Source organism: Cydia fagiglandana, chromosome 14 (assembly GCF_963556715.1).
Source record: "Cydia fagiglandana chromosome 14, ilCydFagi1.1, whole genome shotgun sequence".
In the NCBI taxonomy this organism is placed as follows: domain Eukaryota; kingdom Metazoa; phylum Arthropoda; class Insecta; order Lepidoptera; family Tortricidae; genus Cydia; species Cydia fagiglandana.
In genome coordinates this window covers 18,019,643-18,044,772 of record NC_085945.1, presented here as the reverse complement: position 1 = coordinate 18,044,772, position 25,130 = coordinate 18,019,643, and the positions used below count along the sequence as shown (strand labels likewise).

General features: G+C 36.8%; 1 protein-coding gene across 1 annotated transcript in view; it reads left to right on the top strand.

Moving 5' to 3' along the window:
• LOC134670938 (multidrug resistance protein homolog 49-like) overlaps nucleotides 1-25,130 on the top strand; it is a 73,097-nt gene that overhangs the window by 30,062 nt on the left and 17,905 nt on the right. The window contains exons 8-12 of the mRNA XM_063528772.1: nucleotides 12,024-12,148; nucleotides 13,854-14,043; nucleotides 14,333-14,554; nucleotides 24,285-24,526; nucleotides 24,937-25,024. Of these exons, the coding sequence (XP_063384842.1) occupies nucleotides 12,024-12,148; nucleotides 13,854-14,043; nucleotides 14,333-14,554; nucleotides 24,285-24,526; nucleotides 24,937-25,024 (867 nt within the window). The remainder of the gene's footprint in view (nucleotides 1-12,023; nucleotides 12,149-13,853; nucleotides 14,044-14,332; nucleotides 14,555-24,284; nucleotides 24,527-24,936; nucleotides 25,025-25,130) is intronic.

Genomic DNA, 25,130 nt, shown 5'->3' with positions numbered 1-25,130 from the left:
AATAAATCAAACAGATGGTGCCACAGCGTAAAAATATTTTTACACCTTATCTGTGTATTTTTATTAATTTTTAACATGTACATTCCATTTCACACAAACCGTTTTAAAATTTTCTGTGATTTAAGTAAAAAAATAATTATCTTAATATACTTACTTTTATATAGAGTATAGAGTAGTTTTAGGTTTTAGGAAATTAACATTAGTCTTATTATACCTAATGTATTATTATTCTCTTTGACAAAAACGAAACGTTAAAAAAATGGCATCGGTCAGATTTGAAACTTTTCAAAGATACTCGCAATTCGCAAAGAGATACTCGTATATCGGTATATCGGTTGTTAAAAATGAGTGAGCCAGGAAGAAGAAGACGATTTTGCCTTTTCGGCTGCCCGGATTTAGGTAAGTAGTATAGCATTTCTTTTATTTCACATATTTATAAACTTATGATTGTTGCGTGTCATGATTTTTTTGCGTTAGACCGCGGGTCAGATGAAAAATTTCGTCGGTCATCACATCCCGGGCTATAACTCGTAAAGTTGTTAAAGACGATGTGCATTGAGCCCTCGTGCCGTTCAGGTGGTTAGTTGGGGAACGGCAACCACCCAAACACGTAATAAAATAGTCATCGTATCCTGATTTAAAATATGTCAGAAGCATGATATAATATGCTATATGGAATAATAGTACCTACCTACATTACGATACTAGTACGAAAAATAGGAAATTCGCAACGAATACCTAGCGATAAATTAAAACACGACCGTCATGGAAATCTTTTTCTGGCCCGCCGTCGAAGTACTTATATGAGTAATGTTATATCAATGTTACTTTATATTGCAGGTGCACCAGACCAACCAAACCAGAATTCCAGAATTATTTAGGACTTGGTTGTCAATTGTTGGTGACAGATTAAAGGAGACAGACCCACTGAAAATTTATAAAAATAAGAAGATTTGTGACCATCACTTTACACCAGATCAAAAAGTGGCCTGTCATCGTTTAATAAATAAGGCTGTACCTTCTGTGAATTTTGAAGGTGGGTATCATAAACAAACAATATTGAAAAAGAATAAGTTGCTTTCTGTCCCAACTGTAAAACTCCGTACCATTAGGCGGGTCGTATGCTTGTAGTAGTAGTAGTAGTAGTAGTAGTAGTAAAATACTTTATTGTACAAAAAGAAACATAACATGAAAGAACACACATCATTAGTACAAAGGCGAACTTATCCCTTTCAGGGATCTCTTCCAGTTAACCCTTGAGCAGTTGAGGGAAAATTGGAGAACGGTAGACATAAAAGCTGTACTAAATTTGCCATTGGAGTAGTATAAAAAAAATAAATGTTGCTATTGAGTGACATACTAAATTTTTCACCGCACCAATGCGAGGAAAATACTAATAGTAAAACATTGCAAGTGAAATCCAATTAAAGCTATTAAATATTTATCATTCAAAATCATCACTTTATATTTATAACACATGATCACCACAACTTATTATTTTGATTTTCAGGTGTAACTATGTCTTCTTGTAGCCTGGAAATAGAGCACAATTACCCGCTGCCAAATATTGGAAATAGAAACACAGCAAATTTGTTTCAAGAAAATCGGCCAAATGACGAAGGTAATAAAATTAAGTTTCTCAAGCCATTTCCCTCACTAGAAAAAAGCGGTATTTTATTAATCCGCTTATACAGGGTGGCCAAATAAGAGGTATACACTTTATTTTTGAAATTTTATTCTATAAAACATAAAAAATATTAAGTATTCCTTGTTAAATATAATATGTAGGGTCAGCAATTACACATGGAAAATAATGTCAGACAAATGTTCACCTCTAGCAGCATGGCAGATGCGAACCCTTTTCATCGCGTTTTTCATCACTTTTTCACACATTTCTGGCGTTATTTCAGCGACAGTGTTTCGAATATTTTGTTTTAATTGCTGAAGGTTCGTTGGCCTATTAGCATAGACACGTCCCTTTAGATAGCCCCACAGAAAAAAGTCAGGAGCTGTTAAATCAGGCGAACTTGGGGGCCAGTCAATGTCACCGTTTCACGAAATTAATCGACCGGGAAACGTTATTTTTAATGTTTCTATTGTGGCTCGTGGCGCGTGACACGTGTCCCCGTCTTGTAAACGCTCCATAACAAATTTGCCGTATCTACACAAAGTAATTTTCATGCAACAACTGTCATATTTGCCGCCAAAACAAAATGGTGGCAAAAGAAAGTTGTATACCTCCAAGTTGGCCACCCTGTACTAACATTTTCGTTTGTACGGTCAGCGATATTCGAATATTAAACGATAATCGAATATTTTTTCACATCATTTTGATTTATTTGTAAATTTCTCTTAGTCTGTTGTATGTATGAATACTTAAATATAGTATATTTCATTGGCTTTCATTTAATACCATACACGCGTATGTGCAATGCATAGTCTGGGTGCAATATGTAATTTTCGCAACAAGTCAGGTGTCATTTTGATGACGTCATTCCGCTGAAGTAGATGGCCGGCGCCGCTGTCTCCCGGCAGTTTTGGTGACCCAATACCTTGCCCAACAACATACTAAAAGTTGGTAGCGGTTTCCGGATCTGAACTCTATCTCTTCGACAGTTTCCCATAAGGCATAGTACTAGTAGGCCCTTGTTAACAAACCGCCTTGATGCATCAATGCCATATTTTATTGTCTGTGAAAACTTGTCAAAAAACAGTTTATGTGTAAGTTATGGCCCAGCAGGTATAAGTTACTCTGTGGTTTACTAGCTAGATTAGTGCTGCACTCTGGCGGCAGAACATTGCATTAATACCCCCTATATACAATGTATTATTTTTATTTCAGAATTAAAGGAGCGTCTTCATCCAACTCAACATCCTTCTACATCTCAAACCAGTTTTGACAAGGGTACTTATTTATTTTTATTCTCCGTTTAAATCTCTCGGGATTTTCGAGCGAGCAACACGTAGAAGTCATTTGAAGAGCTTTGTCATGTCATTCAAGTATGAATCTAGTATACAACTGGATCTCGCATGAGGGGTGCGGGGAAATGACCCAACGAGATAGTCTTATGTACTCGTATCTTTCAGTAGGAGTAGCAGCGAAAGCGCTAATTGTTTGTCCTTGTCACAGTCAACTTTAGTATGTACTTATTATGGTGGGCAACAAATGTATTCGACCAATCATAGTGTCGCCACTTCTATAGGATCCTACCTTCTATGCCTTCAAGTGGCATCAACAAAAACGCTAAAAGTAGACAAGTGACGCCGCGGATTTTCGCAAATAACAGTCAAGTGGCAGGACCTCGATGAATGGTCAGCGCGGATGTAGAGGGTTCGCATCTGCCATGCTGCTAAAGGTGAACATTTGTCTGACATTATTTTCCATGTGTAATTGCTGACCCTACATATTATATTTAACAAGGAATACTTAATATTTTTTATGTTTTATAGAATAAAATTTCAAAAATAAAGTGTATACCTCTTATTTGGCCACCCTGTACTAACATTTTCGTTTGTACGGTCAGCGATATTCGAATATTAAACGATAATCGAATATTTTTTCACATCATTTTGATTTATTTGTAAATTTCTCTTAGTCTGTTGTATGTATGAATACTTAAATATAGTATATTTCATTGGCTTTCATTTAATACCATACACGCGTATGTGCAATGCATAGTCTGGGTGCAATATGTAATTTTCGCAACAAGTCAGGTGTCATTTTGATGACGTCATTCCGCTGAAGTAGATGGCCGGCGCCGCTGTCTCCCGGCAGTTTTGGAGACCCAATACCTTGCCCAACAACATACTAAAAGTTGGTAGCGGTTTCCGGATCTGAACTATCTCTTCGACAGTTTCCCATAAGGCATAGTACTAGTAGGCCCTTGTTAACAAACCGCCTTGATGCATCAATGCCATATTTTATTGTCTGTGAAAACTTGTCAAAAAACAGTTTATGTGTAAGTTATGGCCCAGCAGGTATAAGTTACTCTGTGATTTACTAGCTAGATTAGTGCTGCACTCTGGCGGCAGAACATTGCATTAATACCCCCTATATACAATGTATTATTTTTATTTCAGAATTAAAGGAGCGTCTTCATCCAACTCAACATCCTTCTACATCTCAAACCAGTTTTGACAAGGGTACTTATTTATTTTTATTCTCCGTTTAAATCTCTCGGGATTTTCGAGCGAGCAACACGTAGAAGTCATTTGAAGAGCTTTGTCATGTCATTGAAGCATGAATCTAGTATACAACTGGATCTCGCATGAGGGGTGCGGGGAAATGACCCAACGGGATAGTCTTATGTACTCGTATCTTTCAGTAGGAGTAGCAGCGAAAGCGCTAATTGTTTGTCCTTGTCATAGTCAACTTTAGTATGTACTTATTATGGTGGGCAACAAATGTATTCGACCAATCATAGTGTCGCCACTTCTATAGGATCCTACCTTCTATGCCTTCAAGTGGCATCAACAAAAACGCTAAAAGTAGACAAGTGACGCCGCGGATTTTCGCAAATAACAGTCAAGTGGCAGGACCTCGATGAATAGTCAGCACGGATGTAGAGGGTTTTAGAAAATCGACGATTTAAGCTCATCTTTCTATGAAAGGATATATTAAATCATATATCGTGGCAATTACCGTTTAACAGGCTATTTTCATATAATAATTAAATTATTTCAATGTTTATGAATTTAGCCATTTAATTTGCAAAGTAACAGCGCTTCAAAGATTAAACCATTAAAAATGAACCTACCTACTATACAGAACTATACAGAACCTATCTACGAGTACTAGGCGAACTCAAACTAGGCGGTCACTCCCGAATGACCGAAATAAACCCTAAAAGGAGTACCTACTATTAAACCTTTATTACATACTTTTATTACATACTTTTTTGATTTCACGGTTATTCATGATTACAGGTCAAAAATCACCCGAGGCTGTCTACAAAGAATACAGAGCTGCTCAAAAAGAAAATAGAATATTAAAATCTAAATTAGTTAAGTCAATAAAAGATAGTAAACACTATAAGGCAAGACTCGCCACCGTTTGTAAGTTGTTGGAAGGACAAGACAATATTAATAGAGTTACTAAAAATATGACCCGGGCAGGAAGAATCTTTACAACTATGCAGTATCGCCAAGCAAAAAAGAAACCTAAGGGGAGACGCTACAACAACGAAGAGAAAGTTTTGGCCTTATCAATTTATAAAAAAAGTCCAAAATGTTATAACTTGTTATATAAATACTTTAGGCTGCCATCGACAAAATCGTTAAAAAACTTATTATCTGATATAAAAATAATGCCTGGTATTAATAATTGTATTTTCAATAAATTAAAAGAAACAGTAGGAAACCTTATTGAAGAAGACCGATTGTGCACATTGATTTTTGACGAAATGTCATTGACACCTCATGTACAGTATAACGCAGGAACCGACGAACTTAAAGGCTTTGTAAGCCATGATAGTTCATTCAAGATTGCCAACCATGCAATGGTTTTCATGGTTAAGGGAATTAAAAAGAATTTCAAGCAACCTGTGGCATACTATTTCACTCAAAGTTTAAAAACAATTGAATTGAAAAACATTATAAAAGATGTTCTTAAAGCGATCCATACTACCGGACTTAAAGTAATATGTACAGTATGCGACCAAGGGGCGACTAACGTCAGCGCCATCAACAGCCTGGTGAAAGACACGAAAGAGAAATACATCCGAGCAGGTAAACAATGGCGACAGGAATGTTTTGAAGTAGAAGGGCAGCAAATTATACCGCTATACGATGTGCCACATCTTATTAAGGGTTTACGAAATAACCTTTTAAACAAAGACTTGCTATATAAAGATTCCGATCAAATCGAAAAAATATTAAAATGGGAATACTTTCAAAAGCTCTATGAAGCGGACAAAACACGAGGAGAGCTTCGGTAAGCCAGCATGAATAATTACATTATATTATATGTAGGTATATTTCTATTGTTCGGGCATTCATTTCTTGATTTGACTGTCAAATATAAAAACCGGCTAAGTGCGAGTCGGACTCGCGCACTAAGGGTTCCGTACCATTACGCAAAAAACTAAAAACAAAAACAAGGTTGTTGTATGAGAGCCCCACTTAAATATTGATTTTATTCTGTTTATAGTATTTGTTGTTATAGCGGCAACTGAAATACATCATCTGTGATAATTTCAACTGTCTAGCTATCACGGTTCATAAGATACAGCCTGGTGACAGACAGACAAAAAAACGGACAGAGGAGTCTTAGTAATAGCAGGGTCCCGTTTCAACCCTTCGGGTACGGAACCCTAATAAAGAATGTATTATTCTAGCCTAAAAAAACCGGGCAAGTGCGAGTCGGACTCGCGCACGAAGGGTTCCGTACCATAATGCAAAAAAAAAACAAAAAAAAAGCAAAAAAAAAACGGTCACCCATCCAAGTACTGACCACTCCCGACGTTGCTTAACTTTGGTCAAAAATGACGTTTGTTGTATGGGAGCCCCATTTAAATCTTTATTCTATTCTGTTTTTAGTATTTGTTGTTATAGCGGCAACAGAAATACATCATCTGTGAAAATTTCAACTGTCTAGCTATCACGGTTCGTGAGATACATACACCTGGTGACAGACGGACGGACAGCGAAGTCTTAGTAATACGGAACCCTAAAAACGGTCATTAACAATGATTTTATTGATTTTCAGGAGCCTTCACAAACTGACAGAGGAACATGTAAATCCGATGAAGATAAAAAAAATGAGAGTCAAAATGGCAGCACAAATATTCAGCCACAGCGTGGCAACTACCGCAGATCATTTGATTGCCAGAGAACTCTTGGCCGAGGAGTGTCGGCAACTGATTACTCCAGTGCTTTTATTTGACCAACTATTTGATAGTTTAAACGCTGGCACTTTCCATGAGCCCAATGGAAAAAAATTCCGAGGAGCAGTAAAAAAAAACACGGATCATCATAAATTATGGAGAAAAGCAATATTATTCTTCAAAAACTCAAAATTTATAGCAAAAAAGAAACACGGCAACAAAATCCGATTAGTAGAGACGACAATACCAACAACTAAAAATATTATAAAAACTATAGAGGGAATGCAGGCGATTTGGAAATTATTAAATCAAAAATATTCTTTGGACTGCATGTTAACACGAAATTTTAATCAGGACCCGGTTGAAAATTTTTTTGGAAATATCAGGAGTTTGGGGGCAAGAAACAACTCACCAACCTGTACTTCATTTGAAGGTGCATTTAAATCGCTACTTTTAAATAATTTTAGTTCGCATCAGTCTATTAATGCAAATTGTGAGGAAGACTTCAATTCTTATTTACAAAGTTTAGATTTTTTTTTAAATGAGAAAAAGGTAACAGATAAGTCGCCAAAAAATACACAACTTGAAATAGGTGAAAACCTAGTTGAAACATTAGTTAGTACAACAACAAATAACGCCTATTCCTCTACGCAGGCGCGATATGTTTGTGGCTGGGTCCTGACTAAATGTTTAAAAAAATTTGTAAAAACATGTGAAGTATGCAGAGACACTTTGCTCGCGAAAGATGACAAGGGAGAGGATACACTGATGCAGGCTAGGGAGTATTCTAAAAAGCGATGGCTTTGCTATCCTTCCGATGCACTCTATAATAGTTTTCGAGAAATTCAAGACGCAACAGTTACTTATTTAAAAACAAATTTAACAAAAAAAAATCTAAAAGAAAATATAATGTTTTTGACGGATTCATTTATTTCCTTTCCCTCTAACTGTGAGGAGCACAGAGAATCTTTAAAACAATTCTTCACGTCTACGACGATTAATGTCTTAATATTTAGTTGGTGCCGCTCTATTAATAGGATCTTGTCGGGAAAAGTAACGTACAGAGAGGACGATGATCCATTAAAGAAAAACGCTCAAATCTATTATAATACGCATAAAACTAAGAAATAGTATATTAAAATAATACAATTGTAACTAATTAAGTATATCGCTTCACTTCATACAACAGCAATAACCCTCTTGCAGAGCATGGGAAATGAAGTAGATTATTTCCAAATCACGTGCATTTCCTCAACAGTCTGTCTTTACAAAATGTTTAGTTGTTAGTAAATATTGTGGTTTCTACTTGTCGTCTCGGATTTTATTGCCTCTAGATCCCATTTGTAGGTCATTCCAGTGCCTCCAGAGTGTACCAGCAGATTTCCAGGAATGAGTTGAAGCAGACTGTTAGAACTGTCACGGACTCGCATGAGTGAGGCAGTGCGTCTATCGCAATGAACGCGTCCACTCCTCCGCAAACATCCCCGAGGCGCTACAGTAACGTGGCAGTCCCATCAGCATGCGGAAACCATTATTGTATTGGACACGCAGGGCATTGAGGGTCTGCACGCGTAAAAGGACTGGCAAAAAGCCTTAAAAAGGGTCTTTTGGACATCCCTGTCACACCGTGCAAACCTACACGACAGCATGTTGCACCTTACTGACAATGCCCTGCGCTCCCTTTCTATGTCAGCATCATCCTGGAGGTCTTCGGTAACCTAGTGCCTAGGTACTTGAACTGTGAAACTCTATTTAGAGGAACACCACATAAATAAACAGCAGGAACTGACGTATACTCCTTTTTGCCTACCTTGAAAACGAGTAGTTCGCTCTTCTTGGTGTTGTACATCAATCCATGGGCCACGGCATATTCCTCACAGATCTTTGACAAAATAAGTTATGTTTTTGCTTTGTAATTTAGACGGTGCGAGAATTCGCATGTGTATTTCGTATATTGACTAGGCCGTTGACTGATTACTTTGGAGCTTTATGACAACAGCTACCTGTATATGTAACTGAAATACTGTGCCCTTTTATAAGCTCCATATGTGACGTCCCATGGTCAAAGGTACCTTATGGCGGTTATGGAGTTATGCATACCCCAGTAATCTACAATAAATAAGCTATCGATAACATAAAAGATCAACCTCCTAAGTTGTATAGTTACAGAGATATGATTTTCTGAAAATAATGTTGTGAAATGAGCAACTTTATGATAGAGAAGTTTTAAGTTTAGCCGCCTAAAAACTATGTTCCTGAAGTAAGTTACATAGTTGACTACAAATAATAATACCATATACATCTGAGATTAAAAAAATGTTGCGACTTGTTCTGTAATAGAATCCTTTGATATCGCCTGATTTATGTGTATACTAACCAATCTCTTGAAAATAATGTTTTCTTTCATTTTCACGATTGATTGGAATGAGCTCTCAAGATTTAAATTTATCTATTAGAAAACGACACTGAGAGACAGTTTAAGCAAAAAAATTTTTATGTAATGTTATGTGTACCTAATATGAGTAAAATAAACGTCTTTGAGTTTACGTTTGACTTTGAATTATATATTGCACATTTTTCCTTGGCTGTACAGTGAACTATATAAGTGGTATTAATTTTTTCACCTGATTTTCTTGCAATTAGCTGAAAAAATGGATTAATCTCATTGTAGTTCACTTTACAGAAGCTTCAAAACTATACCATAGGATTTACCGCGAAAAACGAAAATTGAAATGTCGTTATTTGCCTCTTAATCGCTATTTCGCGCGCACATAATATGCACTTACATGAAATAGCGATTGAGAGGCAAATAACGACATTTCAATTTTCGTTTTTCGCGGTAAATCCTATGGTATAGTTTTTATTTGTATGCATGTGTGCACTGTGCACGCACACATACGTAAAGGTTAGTTGAACAAAAATCCGCTTGTGGCGTTGGTGTAGACGTTTTTTGACATTTACTCGCGAGTTGGCTCTCTTTTCCTATACATACTTATTATACTCTTTGATGCCAGCTGACTGCTTGTGGCAGCGACTAGCGAGCGACGTGCGGGGAAGCCCCTCCGCCGACTCCACCGCACCCCCACACTACACTGCTACAACTATAATACTGAACATATTCCAGTAATATAACTATATTACTAAACCAGAAACGTATTATAGTTATCTTACTAGGAATATGATTATAATACGGCATATAACTATATCCCTAGGGATATAACTATTCCTCCGCCACACCGCTGCACTCCTATACTTACAATTATTTCACTAAACTTAATCCAGTAATATAACTATATCACTAAACTAAAGCCGTATTATAGTTATATACCTAGTAAGATAGTAATGAATCGCTTTGGTATAACTATGTTACGTCATATAATTATATCCCTAGGGTTATAACTATATAACGGCTATATCTATCTTACTGCGACATATGTATGTAACTGATCGTATACCTTACTGTAAAATCTTAAAGAGGGTGATAACGCCAAATTGTAGTTTTCAATTGAATTGTTACGTGTTTTAAACAAGGGCAAATGCATTAAGAGCCAACACGAGTGGTCATTCCTCCATACGGTTCCCCTATCTTTGGCATATTTTTTTTTGTAATAATTCTATTGTGCATTATAACTTTAGGCATAATATACTGTTAGCATAAACTCACTTGGTACTGGATTGTTGCGCATACGTGCTCTACGCATAACTTTTATTGATCGAAGTGTCTTTTGGCATAATTTTAATGTCCGAATCGAGACCTGGTATCTGTTTAATTTCGCATAATTTTATTTGTAATAAATTATTTTAGCATAATTCGCCATTAAGCATAATGTACTACAAGCATAAAATCTTATGGCATAGAAATGTTTTGCATACTTGCGAGAATCATATATGTTGTAGGCCCAATTTTTTTTGGCTGAAATTAATTCGCCGAATGTTTCGCAACTCGCAACTATTATTTCTCATAATTTCATTTCGCCGAATAATAACAGTTTGTTTTCATGGGGTCGCAGTTCTAACTTAACCTAACCCACTTTTCTGGCAACAGTTCGTTTTCTTGGGGGTCGCAGTTCTAACCTAACCTAACCCACTTTTCTGGCAACAGTTTGGTTTCGTGGGGTCGCAGTTCTAACCTAACCTAACCCACTTTTTTGGCAACATTTTATTTTCGTGGGGTCGCAGTTCTAACCTAACCTAACCCACTTTTCTAGCAACAGTTTGTTTTCGTGGGGTCGCAGTTCTAACGTAACCTAACCCACTTTTCTGGCAACAGTTTGTTTTCGTGGGGTCGCAGTTCTAACCTAACCTAACCCACTTTTCTGGCAATAGATTGTTTCCGTGGGGTCGCAGTTCTAACCTAACCTAACCCACTTTTCTAGCAACAGTTTTTTTATTGGGCTCCGCATCTGCTCCGGCGCTACGGGCATAGCAGCCCCTTCGCCCTTGCGTAGCAAAGCGCAGGCGCTAATGCTATGTGCCATTCTGCTAAATGTAGCTTATGACAGATGCGTTTTAGATCATACAAGTTATACCAAATAGAAAGAATCGAAATACGTTTTCTGCGATGTAAATATTCGCCTAAATCCTATTATGCTAAACAGATTATGCAAATCACATTTCGGACATTTAAACAAACGCAAAATAAAATTATTCGTATCAAAAGTCGGCCAAAATAATAGTAGTCTATTTAAGATTTGGACTTGCAAACATTCGGCCTATTGCATATTATACAAACTGAAGCTTTCTGCAAATTTAACATTCGTCGAAATACATTTCTGCGAAATAGGTTATGCCAGATGCGTTTCGGGTCACGGAAGTTATGCCAAATAGACGGAACCCCCTCCATACAACCGTACTCCTCGTTTTCCTCCGTGGTTTTTGAAGCTAGAGCAATGAGTTTTTCAACACAGATTAATATTGTCAATATCTGAGTCGGACCGTTTTGCTTTTTTTGATATTTTTGTTTTTTAAGGCGCTAGAGCCCTTCAAAAATGGCCAAAATGGCCTAATTGACTATGCCGCAATGCGAGGCGTGGTATTCAAAACTGATATCAGCCAAAAAAGCAAAACGGTCCGACACAGATAATTTCATAATCATTTAGTTTTCCAAATTGTAATTTCACCGGCCATAAACTTACTATGGCGGTATAAAACAATAGGGCAAACTATTTTTTGCTATAATATGTCTATGTACTTCCGCAGGTCCAATCGTCCCTGACGACTCAAGAGTTGAAAGCCTACAGTGTGGCCGGTGTTATTGCCGAGGAGGTGCTTTCGGCCATTCGGACCGTCGTCGCTTTCGGGGGCGAAGCCAAGGAAATAAAAAGGCATGTTGTTTACTTTATACCCATCACTAACATCAAATATTATAGACACACTAAAACAAAATTCGCCGAAAATATGGCTCGTGCCATTCTGAATGATCACAAAAATTGAGTGTAAAATAACTCTGGATGCCCTGACGCACCATTTGCGAGTAAACCAGGGTCAAACTACTTCCTTCTTCCTCGCGTTATCGCGGCATTTTGCCACGGTTCGTGAGAGCCTGGGGTCTGCTTGACAACTAATCCCAAGAATTGACGTAGGCACTAGTTTTTACAAAAGCGACTGCCATCTGCTGACCTTCCAACCTAACCTTATTGATGGAAATTAGGGGAAACTAGGCCTTATTGGGATTAGTCCGGTTTCCTTACGATGTTTTCCTTCACCGAAAAGCAATTGGTAAATATCAAATGATATTTCGTACATAAGTTTCGAAAAACTCATTGGAACGAGCCGGGGTTTGAAAGTCGAAGTCTGGGTGGAATAGTGGATTACAATTCTTTTTTAGAATTTACACCTCTTCTGCTATCAATGATTCTTTCGGTTTTCAGGTTTAAGAATCTTTATTTCTCAAGAAGATATAACAAAACTTCGCTTAAATGAGAAATTAATAAATTATACATGCATAATTAACATATTGTCACTATATTTAAAATATTGGCAACGCGCATGCGACACCTCTGGAGTTGCGGGCGCCGATAAAATACGGCAGCCGATTACTAAAGGGGGTTGCAAGCTGGCGTGTTATTATATAATAATACCTAATATAAAGGAATAAATAACATTCTATTCTTATATTGATAAAGTCTCGCAAATATGACACTTAAGCTTTTTTTTAAAGATGTTCAATGATGCTGAGTTACGTATTTCTATTGGTAGACTATTGTAGAGCTTCGGTCCTTCCCGAGTAAAATTTTTCTGACCAAACTGACTTGTTCGCGCTTTTGATAAGGCTAAATTGTTTGAGCGACGGCTGTCCCGTAGGCCTTTTTCGCTGTTAGTTAAGAATGTTATTTGTGAGTGTACTTTTTTATTTATTATTTTATAAATTAAGACACAGGTTTTATAAATATAGTTTTGTTTTAGTGTAAGTATTTTAGTATCGCTATATATTTTAGTTGTAGGTGTAAGATAATCATAATTGAATAATGTTTTTATTAATTTGTTTTGAGTTCGTTGTAATTTTTCTAAGTTGGTCTTAGCTGCACTTCCCCATATCTCTATAAGGTAGTCTAAGTGTGGTTGAATAAGGGCATTATACACTTGTTGACGGATTCGTCGTGGGACACAACCAGCCATTCGTCGCAGAGCACCTGTTAGCGAAATAATTTTGGTTTTTATTTTTTGTATATGTGATTGCCATGTTAGGCCGCTATCTAGTATGAGACCTAAGTATTTTTCCTCTTTACTTTCCTTTAAAACCTGGCCGTTAATTGATAAGGAAATATTTCTTTTTATGTTTTTATTTTTGGCTGAGAAAACCATATAAGAAGTTTTTCCAGTATTAATAGTGAGTAAGTTGGCTTCAAACCACATGCTCAACGTATCCAGGTCCGATTGTGCCTGTATCAGGGTATCCTCGATTGAATTGCCATAGTAAAAAAGGCAGGTGTCATCGGCATATAAAGTAATGTCAGCTATTAGTCCGGCATCAGTTAAATCGTTAATATAGATTTTAATAATTTAACACAAGAAAGATACATTTTCCAGATATGAGGTTCTCCTCGACCCAGCCAAAAAAACGGGAATGAAGAAGGGCATGTGGTCTGGCATCGGCAGCGGGGTCATGTGGCTGATCATATACGCCACGTACGCCCTCTCGTTCTGGTATGGCGTGTGGCTGATATTGGGGAGCAGGCTGGAACCGACGCCGACGTACACGCCTGCCGTCTTGATGATAGTAAGTAGGTCCTTTCCACACAGTTTTTCGAAACACAACATTTTTCATCAAAATGAGCGAGGAAAATACTAACTATAAAACATTACAAATTACAAATCAAATCGAAATGAACGCTATTAAATAATTAACATTCAAAACGTTCACCAGTTAAAATGGAGAAACAACTCAAAATTTATATTGTGTATGTATAAAAAGCAACTTTCTCATTCGTTTTTGGAATATTTACCTTTATTTAGTGCGGAAAAAGTTCGTTTATGTACTTTAATTATGTAAATTTTTTTGCTTCTAGATATTCTTCAGCATCCTCCAAGGCGCTCAGAACGTGGGTCTGACCTCGCCCCACCTGGAAGCTATCTCGACCGCCCGTTCGTCTGCCGGCTCCATTTTCGAAGTGCTGGACAGAAAACCGGCCATAGACAGTCTCTCGACTGAAGGAGAGAAACCTGTGCTTGGTGGGGACTTGGAGTTAAAAGACGTGTATTTTAGGTACCCCGCAAGATCTGACGTCAGTGTAAGTTATTAAGTTAACCTATTAATTACACATACGGGTCTACCGCGATATAATTTCATTGTTTTTACCTTTAATTCCGGCGTTTCAGCTGAGTTGCACCAGCTGTGGTCACGGAAAGACTGACGTCCCAACAAATGTCAACGGAGATATTAATAAAACACCACTAAACTACCCGAAATAAGTTTATAAAAAAATTTGTTTTTAAAATTTTGTTTTTGGTAGACCCCATTATCATCATCATCATTTCAGCCTATATACGTCCACAGCCACTGCTGAGCACAGGCCTCCTCTCATGCGCGAGAGGGCTTGGGCTATAGTCCCCACGCTAGCCCAATGCGGATTGGGGACTTCACATACACCTTTGAATTTCCTTCGCAGATGTATGCAGGTTTCCTCACGATAGACCCGTTGGTAGACCCGTTTGTGTATAATTAAATATGTGTACAAAACGCGAGAGTTTAAGACTGCATCGAGCAAAATCAGCGAAAAAGGCAGTCACCGTTTAGTGGCTAGCGTCCACATCTCTTGATAATTTTTTTTATAATAAATATCATTATTATCCCAAAGAGTGTGTTTACAACGAATCACCCTTGAAAATTTGAAATCTTTTACAATATAATAAATACACTCATGCAAAGTTGTACCTAAAACGAGATGAACGAGTGTCAGCGTTTAGTAAAATTTGTATAAAAATTTCGATGCTCAAGCTATAAAATCGAGTGATTTCGAAAGCCAGATAACTGGACTACAACGAATCAGGCTTTTCCTATTTTTCCTCTTAAAGACAACAGAGAAACTCAATCGTAAACGTAAACTTTCGTAAAATTTCCATACATCCGCCATATCTGTCAAATTCTCCTTTGAATCAGATGCCCGCTGTGGGCCGTCCGGAGCGGACGCGTACTTAAAATCTCCCATTTTGACAGTTCATTTATGATATAAATTCATGTCCGTATACGAATGATGATACCAGTGAAAAACTGTGTTCAAAATAAATAGGGTAAATGAATAATGTCACACGGAGATCAAGAGTCATTAAAATTTTGATTTGTTTTTATTCATAAGTCATAATACTTTAAAAATATAACAAATTATATAAAAAATATACGAACACAACCAAATCAGTGTAATTAGTTTCTTCCTAATTCACTAAAAATGAAAAAAGTTTGAAGATTTGTTTTATCTTATTGGAATAAATTTTCATTGTGCTGGCATTCATATTACGTCATTTTAAAAACATATATGACATAATGTCAATATACTAGATAGACAATTTATCAACAAATTTCTTCACATTTTAACGTAAACAATATAAATTATTAAAATTTTATTTATGAAGACGAAGCAATGTTGTTCACATAATATCAGCAATAAAATTCTTAGTTTCAACCAGTTTTGTTGCTATTCTGAGAGCTATCACGTGCTTTGAAAGTTAATTCAATGATATATCATAAAGAAATTGAAATCAAGACTCGACCTGCAGTCTCAGCGAGTTTTTGTGGCTATATTATCAGTTGAAAGAACGATATTTAAAGCCAATACCGCAGTGGTCTGGTTTACGAGTACCTATATTGGTTCCATGTGACGATTTTTATATAAATGTATCTATCAAATTAACGTGCTTTTATTTCATTGATATTCGGTGCAAAACGATAACTCAGTAACGAAAAATAATTACTTATCAGAAATGCCTTAGGGTTTTTTTCAGTGAACGTTTATTTATAGGTATTTATGAGGTCTTATGTCTTATCAGTGTGGCTTTGGCCTTTGGACATTTTTGTAATGCTTTGTAATAAGGTAGGTGAGGTATCTATATCCCTAATTGTAGTAACCTTTTTTTGAATGAATTACAATTTAATTATTTAAATAAAAAAGTGGTCTACAAACATACATATCCGCTCGGTCCGCTAAAATAATTTAAGTGCCCTACATAATAGGTATATTTAAGATTAACAATCAGTAAACATCATTAATTACGCTCAAATGCTTGTTTCAAAGGTATAAAAGTACAATTTGCTAAGTAAACTGTCAATCTACATTAATTATAATAGATAGACTCCTAGAAGTCAGCTTACTGAAGATTATGAACAACATATATTATAAGTACTTTCTAAATAAAATACAATTTGTTTTTCCATGACTCATGTAGGCCGTATTTTACTATAGACCATTTTAAATTGAAGATGAAATTAATTCATGATAAAAGCTAATAAGGCCCGGTAATATTTTCTATTATTCTTGAACTTATGTTCAAGTCAGTGTTCAACTGTCAGTGCAAGTAACAAGGCCCGGTTCCGAACCAACATGGTATGGTTTTTTTATAAAACGTGTATTTTTCAAAAGCGCCGGAATATTTTTATAACTATTTTGGTATATATGAAGAAACATTGATTTGGTAATAATATCCTGATTATTAATATAACTATTTCAGTTAAAATAAAGGTGGGCCTTATATGCTTCACCTGACCTTATTCGTCCACATTTAGATCCTATAGCTATATTTGGTCACTTTGGCCGTCACTCTCCATTTGATGCCGATTGTACTAACCATTAAAAGTACAGCTCATATGTACTTTTACCTGTACTGAAACTTAAGCATTTGAGCGTAATTAAAGATGTTCACTGATTATTAACATTACGTGTTAAAGAACCGTGTCCCGATTTGGGCCATGGTGCGTCCATTAATGAATCGCATACTAACGGATAGAGGTTTACGAGTACATTCAAAGAAAAATAATTATAGGCAACCCAATACTAGTGGCTTAGTATACCAAAAATAAGAGAAGAGGGGAAATGGTCGGCTCCAATCTATGAAGTCCAATCTATGCTATATTTCTTCATGCTTTTAGCAACTAGGGCAAGTTATATATCATTTTTGTATAATTTAGGGACGAGGAATTCAGTTTTTAAATAATCGTATATAGGTATAACGAATGTAATAATTTATGGTAAACATACTCGTAATGAGTCACCATTATTTTAAGTTTAATATTTGTACGCCAATAGGCAAAACACAGAGCTCTATTTATTATTTTATATATAACACCTTAACTGTACCTGTGTTCCACAAATAAATTTTTACTTTACTTTACTTTACTTTACTTCATACAAATAAACTGATTTTTGCACAATAAATGATAATGATATGTAATTTTAGGACAATTTTGGCCTTTACAATCACAGTGTGGTGATTTGTACTAAATAAAAAATTGCAAAATCTAGGCCTAGCAACAAGCTCTTATGAATCGTAATTAATCTTAATCTAACTATCAGAACAATTTATTGATGTTAATATTATTCCATAATAAAATTGGATTATTATACATATCAAATTTAACACTAAGAATTTCACAGAAGGATCGTCAAACATTAAAAAGATTGTATAAAAAATACTAGTCTATAATTTCTAGAATAAAATCTAAATGTCAAAAAAATAAAAATAGGCACTCATATATTTTTTCTGAATATTAATTAGTAGCGCGTGGCGGTGATGATTTCTATTCAAATTGAATTATGGCCAAAGTCAAACATTTAAAAAAAAAACTGAATCTGGCATTTGAAAAGTGTGAATACGATGTTTTAATATTTTACAGATAAATTACAGGTGATAATTTTGTAGATGTGGAAGGTAGAGTTGTGCTAGGCGTGGTAAGCGGGTGCAGATGCAGGAGCAAATAATAGGCACCAAGCGTTCGTTTTCGCACACCGATTTATTGTCCGTTACGACACACAATACACACATCTATCTATCTTTATACAAACAGAAGGAGAAAGAGCGAAAGCCAAATAATAATTACAAAACACAAATTTAACGGGAAAAAGCAACTTAGTATGACAGCCTCGATAACAACGTTCGTATCTAGCTCTCTGCGCCTGCGGGAAGCGGGCACAATACATCGCTGTCAGCGCTGCAGCCGAGGGCGGATCGTTAGACCGTCAAACACGGCGCGCAGCGCTTACAGCTGCTCTAGGATTACTTACACAGAACAGAGCTCATACATGTGAAAATTATCTAATAATAAAATCGGTCGCTCTGTCCGCGGGTAATTTAATATATTTGGGATTTACAATAAACTATACATTCATCCCTACAATTTTACAAATGAAATGGGTTTCTGCCACCATTGCCACCCTATTATAAAGCAGTAGGCTTTTTTACTAATAAGGGATGCCCACCAAATACGCTCATAAGAACGATTTATTCTATAGATATAGGCTATGAATTATCTAATGATATACAGGGTGTAATCGTTAAGTGTAGCCGGGCTATAAATCCGTAAATATAACAGATATCAGAAAATTTCAAATTGATATCGAAAGTGCGTTATCCAATGAGTAAAATTACATTAATATATTTTTTTAATAAAAGCAGAAATATCCCAAACATTAACTTCAAACCCACCCATACATTTAGTACGACGACTCACCCCTCAAAGAACGTTGGTGTTGTAAGAGATAAATCTGCTTGAGATTCATTATTTGCGATAATAAACTGTAATAAAATAATAAAACTACCGTTTATGAAATAATAAATCTAACATTTATTTTTTAATCACGCCGCAAAGTTAATTTAGAAATATTTAAGGGGGCCCGTCAATGTATCGCACAAGAAGGGCGTCATTTCGAGAAACTACTGTAAACAAAAAATGTACTTCCTTAAAAAATAAGTGTTAGATTTATTATTCCATAAACGGTAGTTTTATTATTTTATTACAGTTTATTATCGCAAATAACGAATCTCAAGCAGTTTTGTCTCTTACAACACCGACGTTCTTTGAGGGTTGAGTCGTCGTACTAAATGTATGGGAGGGTTTGATTGGAAGTTAATGTTTGGGATATTTCTGCATTTATTTAAAAAAAGTTATTAATGTAATTTTACTCATTAGGTAACGCACTTTCGATATCAATTTGAAGTTTTCTGATATCTGTTATATTTACGGAATTGTAGCCTGGCCACACTTAACAATTACACCCTGTATAAGTTAATTCAGGACGCGTCATGGACCAGAACCCATACTATCCGGGACACAGTTCTTTAATATTATGTAGGACTAAAAAGGCCCTCTGTCGGTGCGGGTGACAAGGCCCAGTCCCGGGCCTTATTGAACGTATGAGATGAATTAGTAAATTTAAATATTTTAATATAGGTAGTTATGAGTTATTTGATTTCCCGATAAGTTTTAAGTAAGCATCACTTACTGACTTACAAAAGTATAAGTGTAGTACCTGAATTTTATTAGATGTTTTTAAAGCCTTATTATCAACAGAGCTTTAAAAATTAAGTTATAAGTGAAATATAATAAGCGTCTATAGTTGTAAAAAATGTTACAAGACCTATAACTAATGGAGGGATAATTTTAGATAGAGTCCACTTTTTTCGAGTAGGTAAAGTAGACGATTTCTTATATCTTTAATAATAAAACTCCTAGGTTTAATTTGGTCTATGTATACAAACCGCATACCTACCATCGCACACCACCACACTGTTAACTGACAGTCCATAAACCTTATTACAAAAGGCATAAGGTCTACCGATGGACAGTTAAGAGCGTCGCCGTTTTGTACCTATCTTAATACAAAAGTCAACAACGAAAATAATTAATTACCTAATACGTCACATACCTATGACATGACATGAACAAACAAGGAAAGCTATATATAAAAAGTGTTTTTTCTCTGTCTTCTCACAAAGGAAAGCTTTGACAGTTTAAATTCCTCAAAGAAGGTCAGTAGTTAACACTAAACTCGAAACAGGGCCCGTAGCCAAATTACATTCGCTCCGTATCGATTCGATCTCTACGTTCGCGAGCGACTGGTCGATAATGTTTATAATAACCTAGCCAAGAGGCAATCTTTTTAGTTATCGCATATTCGACGGGCCAAGTCGATAAAAAATAATTTTAGTCTGTGGTTCTCGTTCAAAACCGTCAAGAAACGTCATCTGTCAGCTGTCAAGAGTGTCAAGTGAACAGCGAATCTAATTTTGGAGAAAATAATTGTTTTATCGGTAAGCAAATGAAATATTTTGGCATTTGTTTAACTTAGTTAATTACAATTTCGTGATAAAATAACTCTATATAGTGTAATATTTGAAGAGTGCGTTGTTAATTGCATATAATTTTGACCTAAGTTTAACAATTTCAGACAGCCGTCGTCACCGCAGCCCCAATCAAGGCGGCGGCGCAGCCAGAGCGGGCAAGAGCGGGCTCCGCGGGCTCTTCTTCCACGCTGAGAAGTCCTCGCCAAGTTAGCACGAACAGTCAAAGCTGCCGCTGCAATGACGCCTTCATGGCAGTTACCAGTGCTAAGGACGTGCACTGCTGGCTTACTTGACCAGAAGAGACAATACTTTAAGTGTTAGTAATGATTCAAACCGTGAAGTGAAATTGTGAACAGGTTTGCCCGAATCAGTGTAACCTCAGTGAACTCATTTACTTCATAGACTTCAAACATTTTCGAAATTAACAAAAGTCAAGCGAACATTGAATACATAGATGTTATGCATTAGATAAGATAAAAGCTGCCTGTGAAACCAAAACTAATAAATCATATTATTACTTAATATTATTTTTTAATTACCTACCATCTTTGCTTTGAATGGAAATTTGGGAAGGGAATCTCACCCGCTAAGCTACTGGCTATTCATATTTAACCTTTTGTATGCTCCTGTCAACAATTTGTAATTTATATATCAATCATAATTAAATAAAATAAAATAAATAAATAAATATTGGGGACATCTTACACAGATCAACCTAGCCCCAAACTAAGCAAAGCTTGTACTATGGGTGCTAGGCAACGACACATACTTATATAGATAAATACATACTTATATACATAGAAAACACCCATGACTCAGGAACAAATATTAGTGTTCACCACACAAATAAATGCCCTTACTGGGATTCGAACCCAGGACCATCGGCTTAGCAGGCAGGGTCACTACCCACTAGGTCAGACCGGTCGTCAAAAAAGTTGAATATAGGTAAGTACATGGGAGCAGATCTGCTCCTAAGCATACCAAAGGTTAAGGTGGTACCCACCATAAATAAATGAAACAATGATTGGGTTAAAAAGTTAATTTATTTTATTGGAAATCTATTAATGTAAGATACAGCAGGTATTTTTTGCCGGCAGCATGAAATCAGTAGCCAAGCATTCTTTTCTTGTTTGTACATATATTATGTAGTGTTTTAAAATAGTAAAACAACACTCAATATATTTTTGTGGTTGTACATGTGTCATAGTTTCTTCCCTTGACCCTGGCTTTGGAGCACCATAAATATGTCAAGGCTGCAATGAATATCCAAGTCACCTGAAACAAAATGAATGCTTAGTTTTTCAAAAAACTCTGTAACATTTGGGTATAATATTTATCTATTCTCTACCAGTCATATGACAAAAAAAACTAAATATTTTGTGTAAGTACATATATTTTTATATAGTGTGTAGGTACAGTCAGCTGCAGAGAAAAGGTACCACCGCTACATAGAAGTTTGTATGCAGGAGTGGTACCATTTCTCTGCAGCTGACTGTACCTGCGCCTGCCAAAAGAAGTCATATACAATATGTTTGATAATATGAAAAAGTTTCATTAATATGGTTGATAATTTATATGCATAACAACAGCCGGTCTGGCCTAGTGGGTAGTGACTAGTGACCCTGCCGGTTAATCTGATATTAATCCTGAGTTTGAATCCCCGGTAAGGAAATTTGTTTGTGTAATGAGCACAGATATTTTGTACCTGAGTCATGGGTGTTGTCTATGTATTTAAGTATAGTTTGTCAAAGGACTGTCTCATTTCAAACAAAGACAGAGAGAATCATACTAGCTTTGTCATATACTAGTACTAGCACCCAAAAGTATGAGTATAGTTTTCCTGGTTCTTACTGAGTGACAAATTGGTTTGACCATCTATATATAGTTATCTAAGTACCCTAAGTACCCACAACACAAGTCTTCTTTAGCTTACTGTACAGTTCGACAAGAAATTTTAGAAATCAAAAAGTTACAACACTGTAGTCTCGTCTCTTTCAAATCAATTTAAGAAAATGGGATGACACTACAATATTGCTAGTCGTTAGTGACCTTGCCTATGAAGGTTATGGTTTTGCTTCCCGGGAAGGGCATTTATTTGTGTGAAGAACATTTGTTCCCGAGTCTTTATCTATATTTGTAAAGCCTTTACCTATATACCTTTGCCTTTACACATTCAATTCACTTTCCTATTGAGAAACAAGTGCTTGCCTGTGTGCATATGGGTACCAAATTTAATCTACACCGTTCATCGGTTTATATTTGAAGACGTAACAGGAACACATAAGAAGTTATTTTAGCATCAATTACATATTTTATATACTTATTAGGTATGTGGGGATAAGTTTTTGGCTCACTCTTACCTTTGTAGGGACGTTGTGTCGTGTTGCATTTGTGGGTGCATAATCCATTTTTCCATGACACTGTCAATATAGATAGGTAGATATTCAGCGCCTCGGTCACATTGGATCCTTTGGGTGAAATGCTGCGTACGGCCCACTATCCTTTGATCTGACCCCGTAGCATAAAGCCACCAGCCACCAGCTAAGGGCAGTCCTTTCCTAAGCAGTTTCAATAAGCGATTTTTCAGACGGCGCCTGCGTCTAAGCGAGACTTCCGCGTTGTTCGCCGCCCACAATAATGTTAAAGTATGCTTTTTACTACAAATTCTAATTTACAAACACTATTATACGGCATTTTCTTGTGCTTCGATAAGTTATCTGCAAGGGGATAGCTCTCGCTACGTATCGACACCTAGGAGGCGATAACGATTCGATTTCGCATGTCAAAAGTGTCACTCGGCTAGGCAATGTATGACAGATATCGAATTCCAGTAACGAAAGTTTTGCGTTTCGTTACAACATTGCAACTTGGCTAACATTTTTGTATTCGTTAATATTTTTCGACAAACTCATCTACGGTACCTGTCATTCCCATACATTTTTTATCGATTCGTTAGCGATATCTTTTTTCGAAATGCGTTTTGGCTAGGCCCCCAGCACCTTTAAAAAAACATTAGGGGTCACTGACCTGTCCCAGTAAATTGAGGTAGTGTGCGTGAGCTGCGTTTGTGTGTGAAATGGGGTAATTTGACAGAATCTGAAAATTTACCCTCCTCGACGTGTTAAAGTGTTATATTAAGTTAACCTAATATTGTTGTAGCTTTAGTTTATATATTTAAAATCAATTTTGATAGCTGATTGACTGTTGTACCATCTCCCACACTGTTAACTGTACATCGGTGGACCTTATGCCTTTTGTAACAAAGTCCACCGATGTACAGTTAGGAGTGTTGTTATTTGTACACAAATGAATAACTATAGCAGTGCAGTAACCTTAATGATTTGATTTCCTCTAGTCTAAATTCTCTTTGCTTTTATCTATGTATGTATACAGTTATTCCCCACCACCATAGACTAGGAATCCTCTAGACGGAGTTTAGAGCAATTATTTCATGAAATCGATGCTGCCAAAATTACTGGGGTGCGGGGGACGCGGTAAGCAAGTCCCGTGCCGTGATTGGTCCGTTCAAAGACACGGGCGTCACACAAAGACACTTTGACTCGAAAATGGAGTAAAACTACCGTATATTTGTGGCAGAGGGGGTAGCTACTATGCTCAGTCTGGAGGATGTCTTGTCTGTGCCTACCACCATCACCAATAACCTCAAAAACCCCCTGTACTTACCATCAGGTCCTCAATGGGATCAACCTAAAGATCAACCCGAACGAGACCGTAGCGCTCGTCGGCTCCAGCGGCTGCGGGAAGTCCACGGTGCTGCAGCTTCTCCAGCGGATGTACGACCCCGATGCTGGGTCCGTCACGGCTTCGGGCCATGACCTCAGGAATATCAACGTGAGGCACCTGAGGGACCATATCGCTGTGGTGGGACAGGAGCCGGTGCTGTTTGCGGGTACTATTATGGAGAATATAAGGTTAGATATTCCAGAATTTTGTATTGAAAGAGGGACAAATATTGGTTTGCCATATTATTACCGCCTTGAACTTAGTGGAACTTGCGAGGCCGAAGAGCGAAATGCAGGAGAGCACAGAGGCCTATCGCGAAAAAATAAAATCGCCATATCTTTATCGGCTTCTCTATCGCTCGAATAAGCAAGAGCATTTAATTCCCGGTAGGCCCTTGGATATGAATCAGTTGTAAAGTGTGTTTAAATTTTCCTGTACATGTTTGAATTAAGTACAGTAAGTTTACTTGCTGGTTTAATGTATGGTTAATTATCAAGTGAAAATTGATAGCGCCAGCAAATTGTCCACAAGAACCAGACTGTAGCGGGCATAAGGCGTTTTCCTTCTTTCTTTTTTCAACCGTCAAATTTTGTTCCAGGATGAGTAACCCCTCGTGTACGGACCAGGAAATATACGTCGCTGCAAAACAAGCATACTGCCATGCGTTTATCAAGAAACTGCCGGACGTAAGTCTCACTACTCTTACTATGCATGCATTCCTTCGCATTGGCGTGTATCTAAGGACTGGCCTTACGGGCAATAAGAATCGGGCATGAATGGAGCCGGTACAGC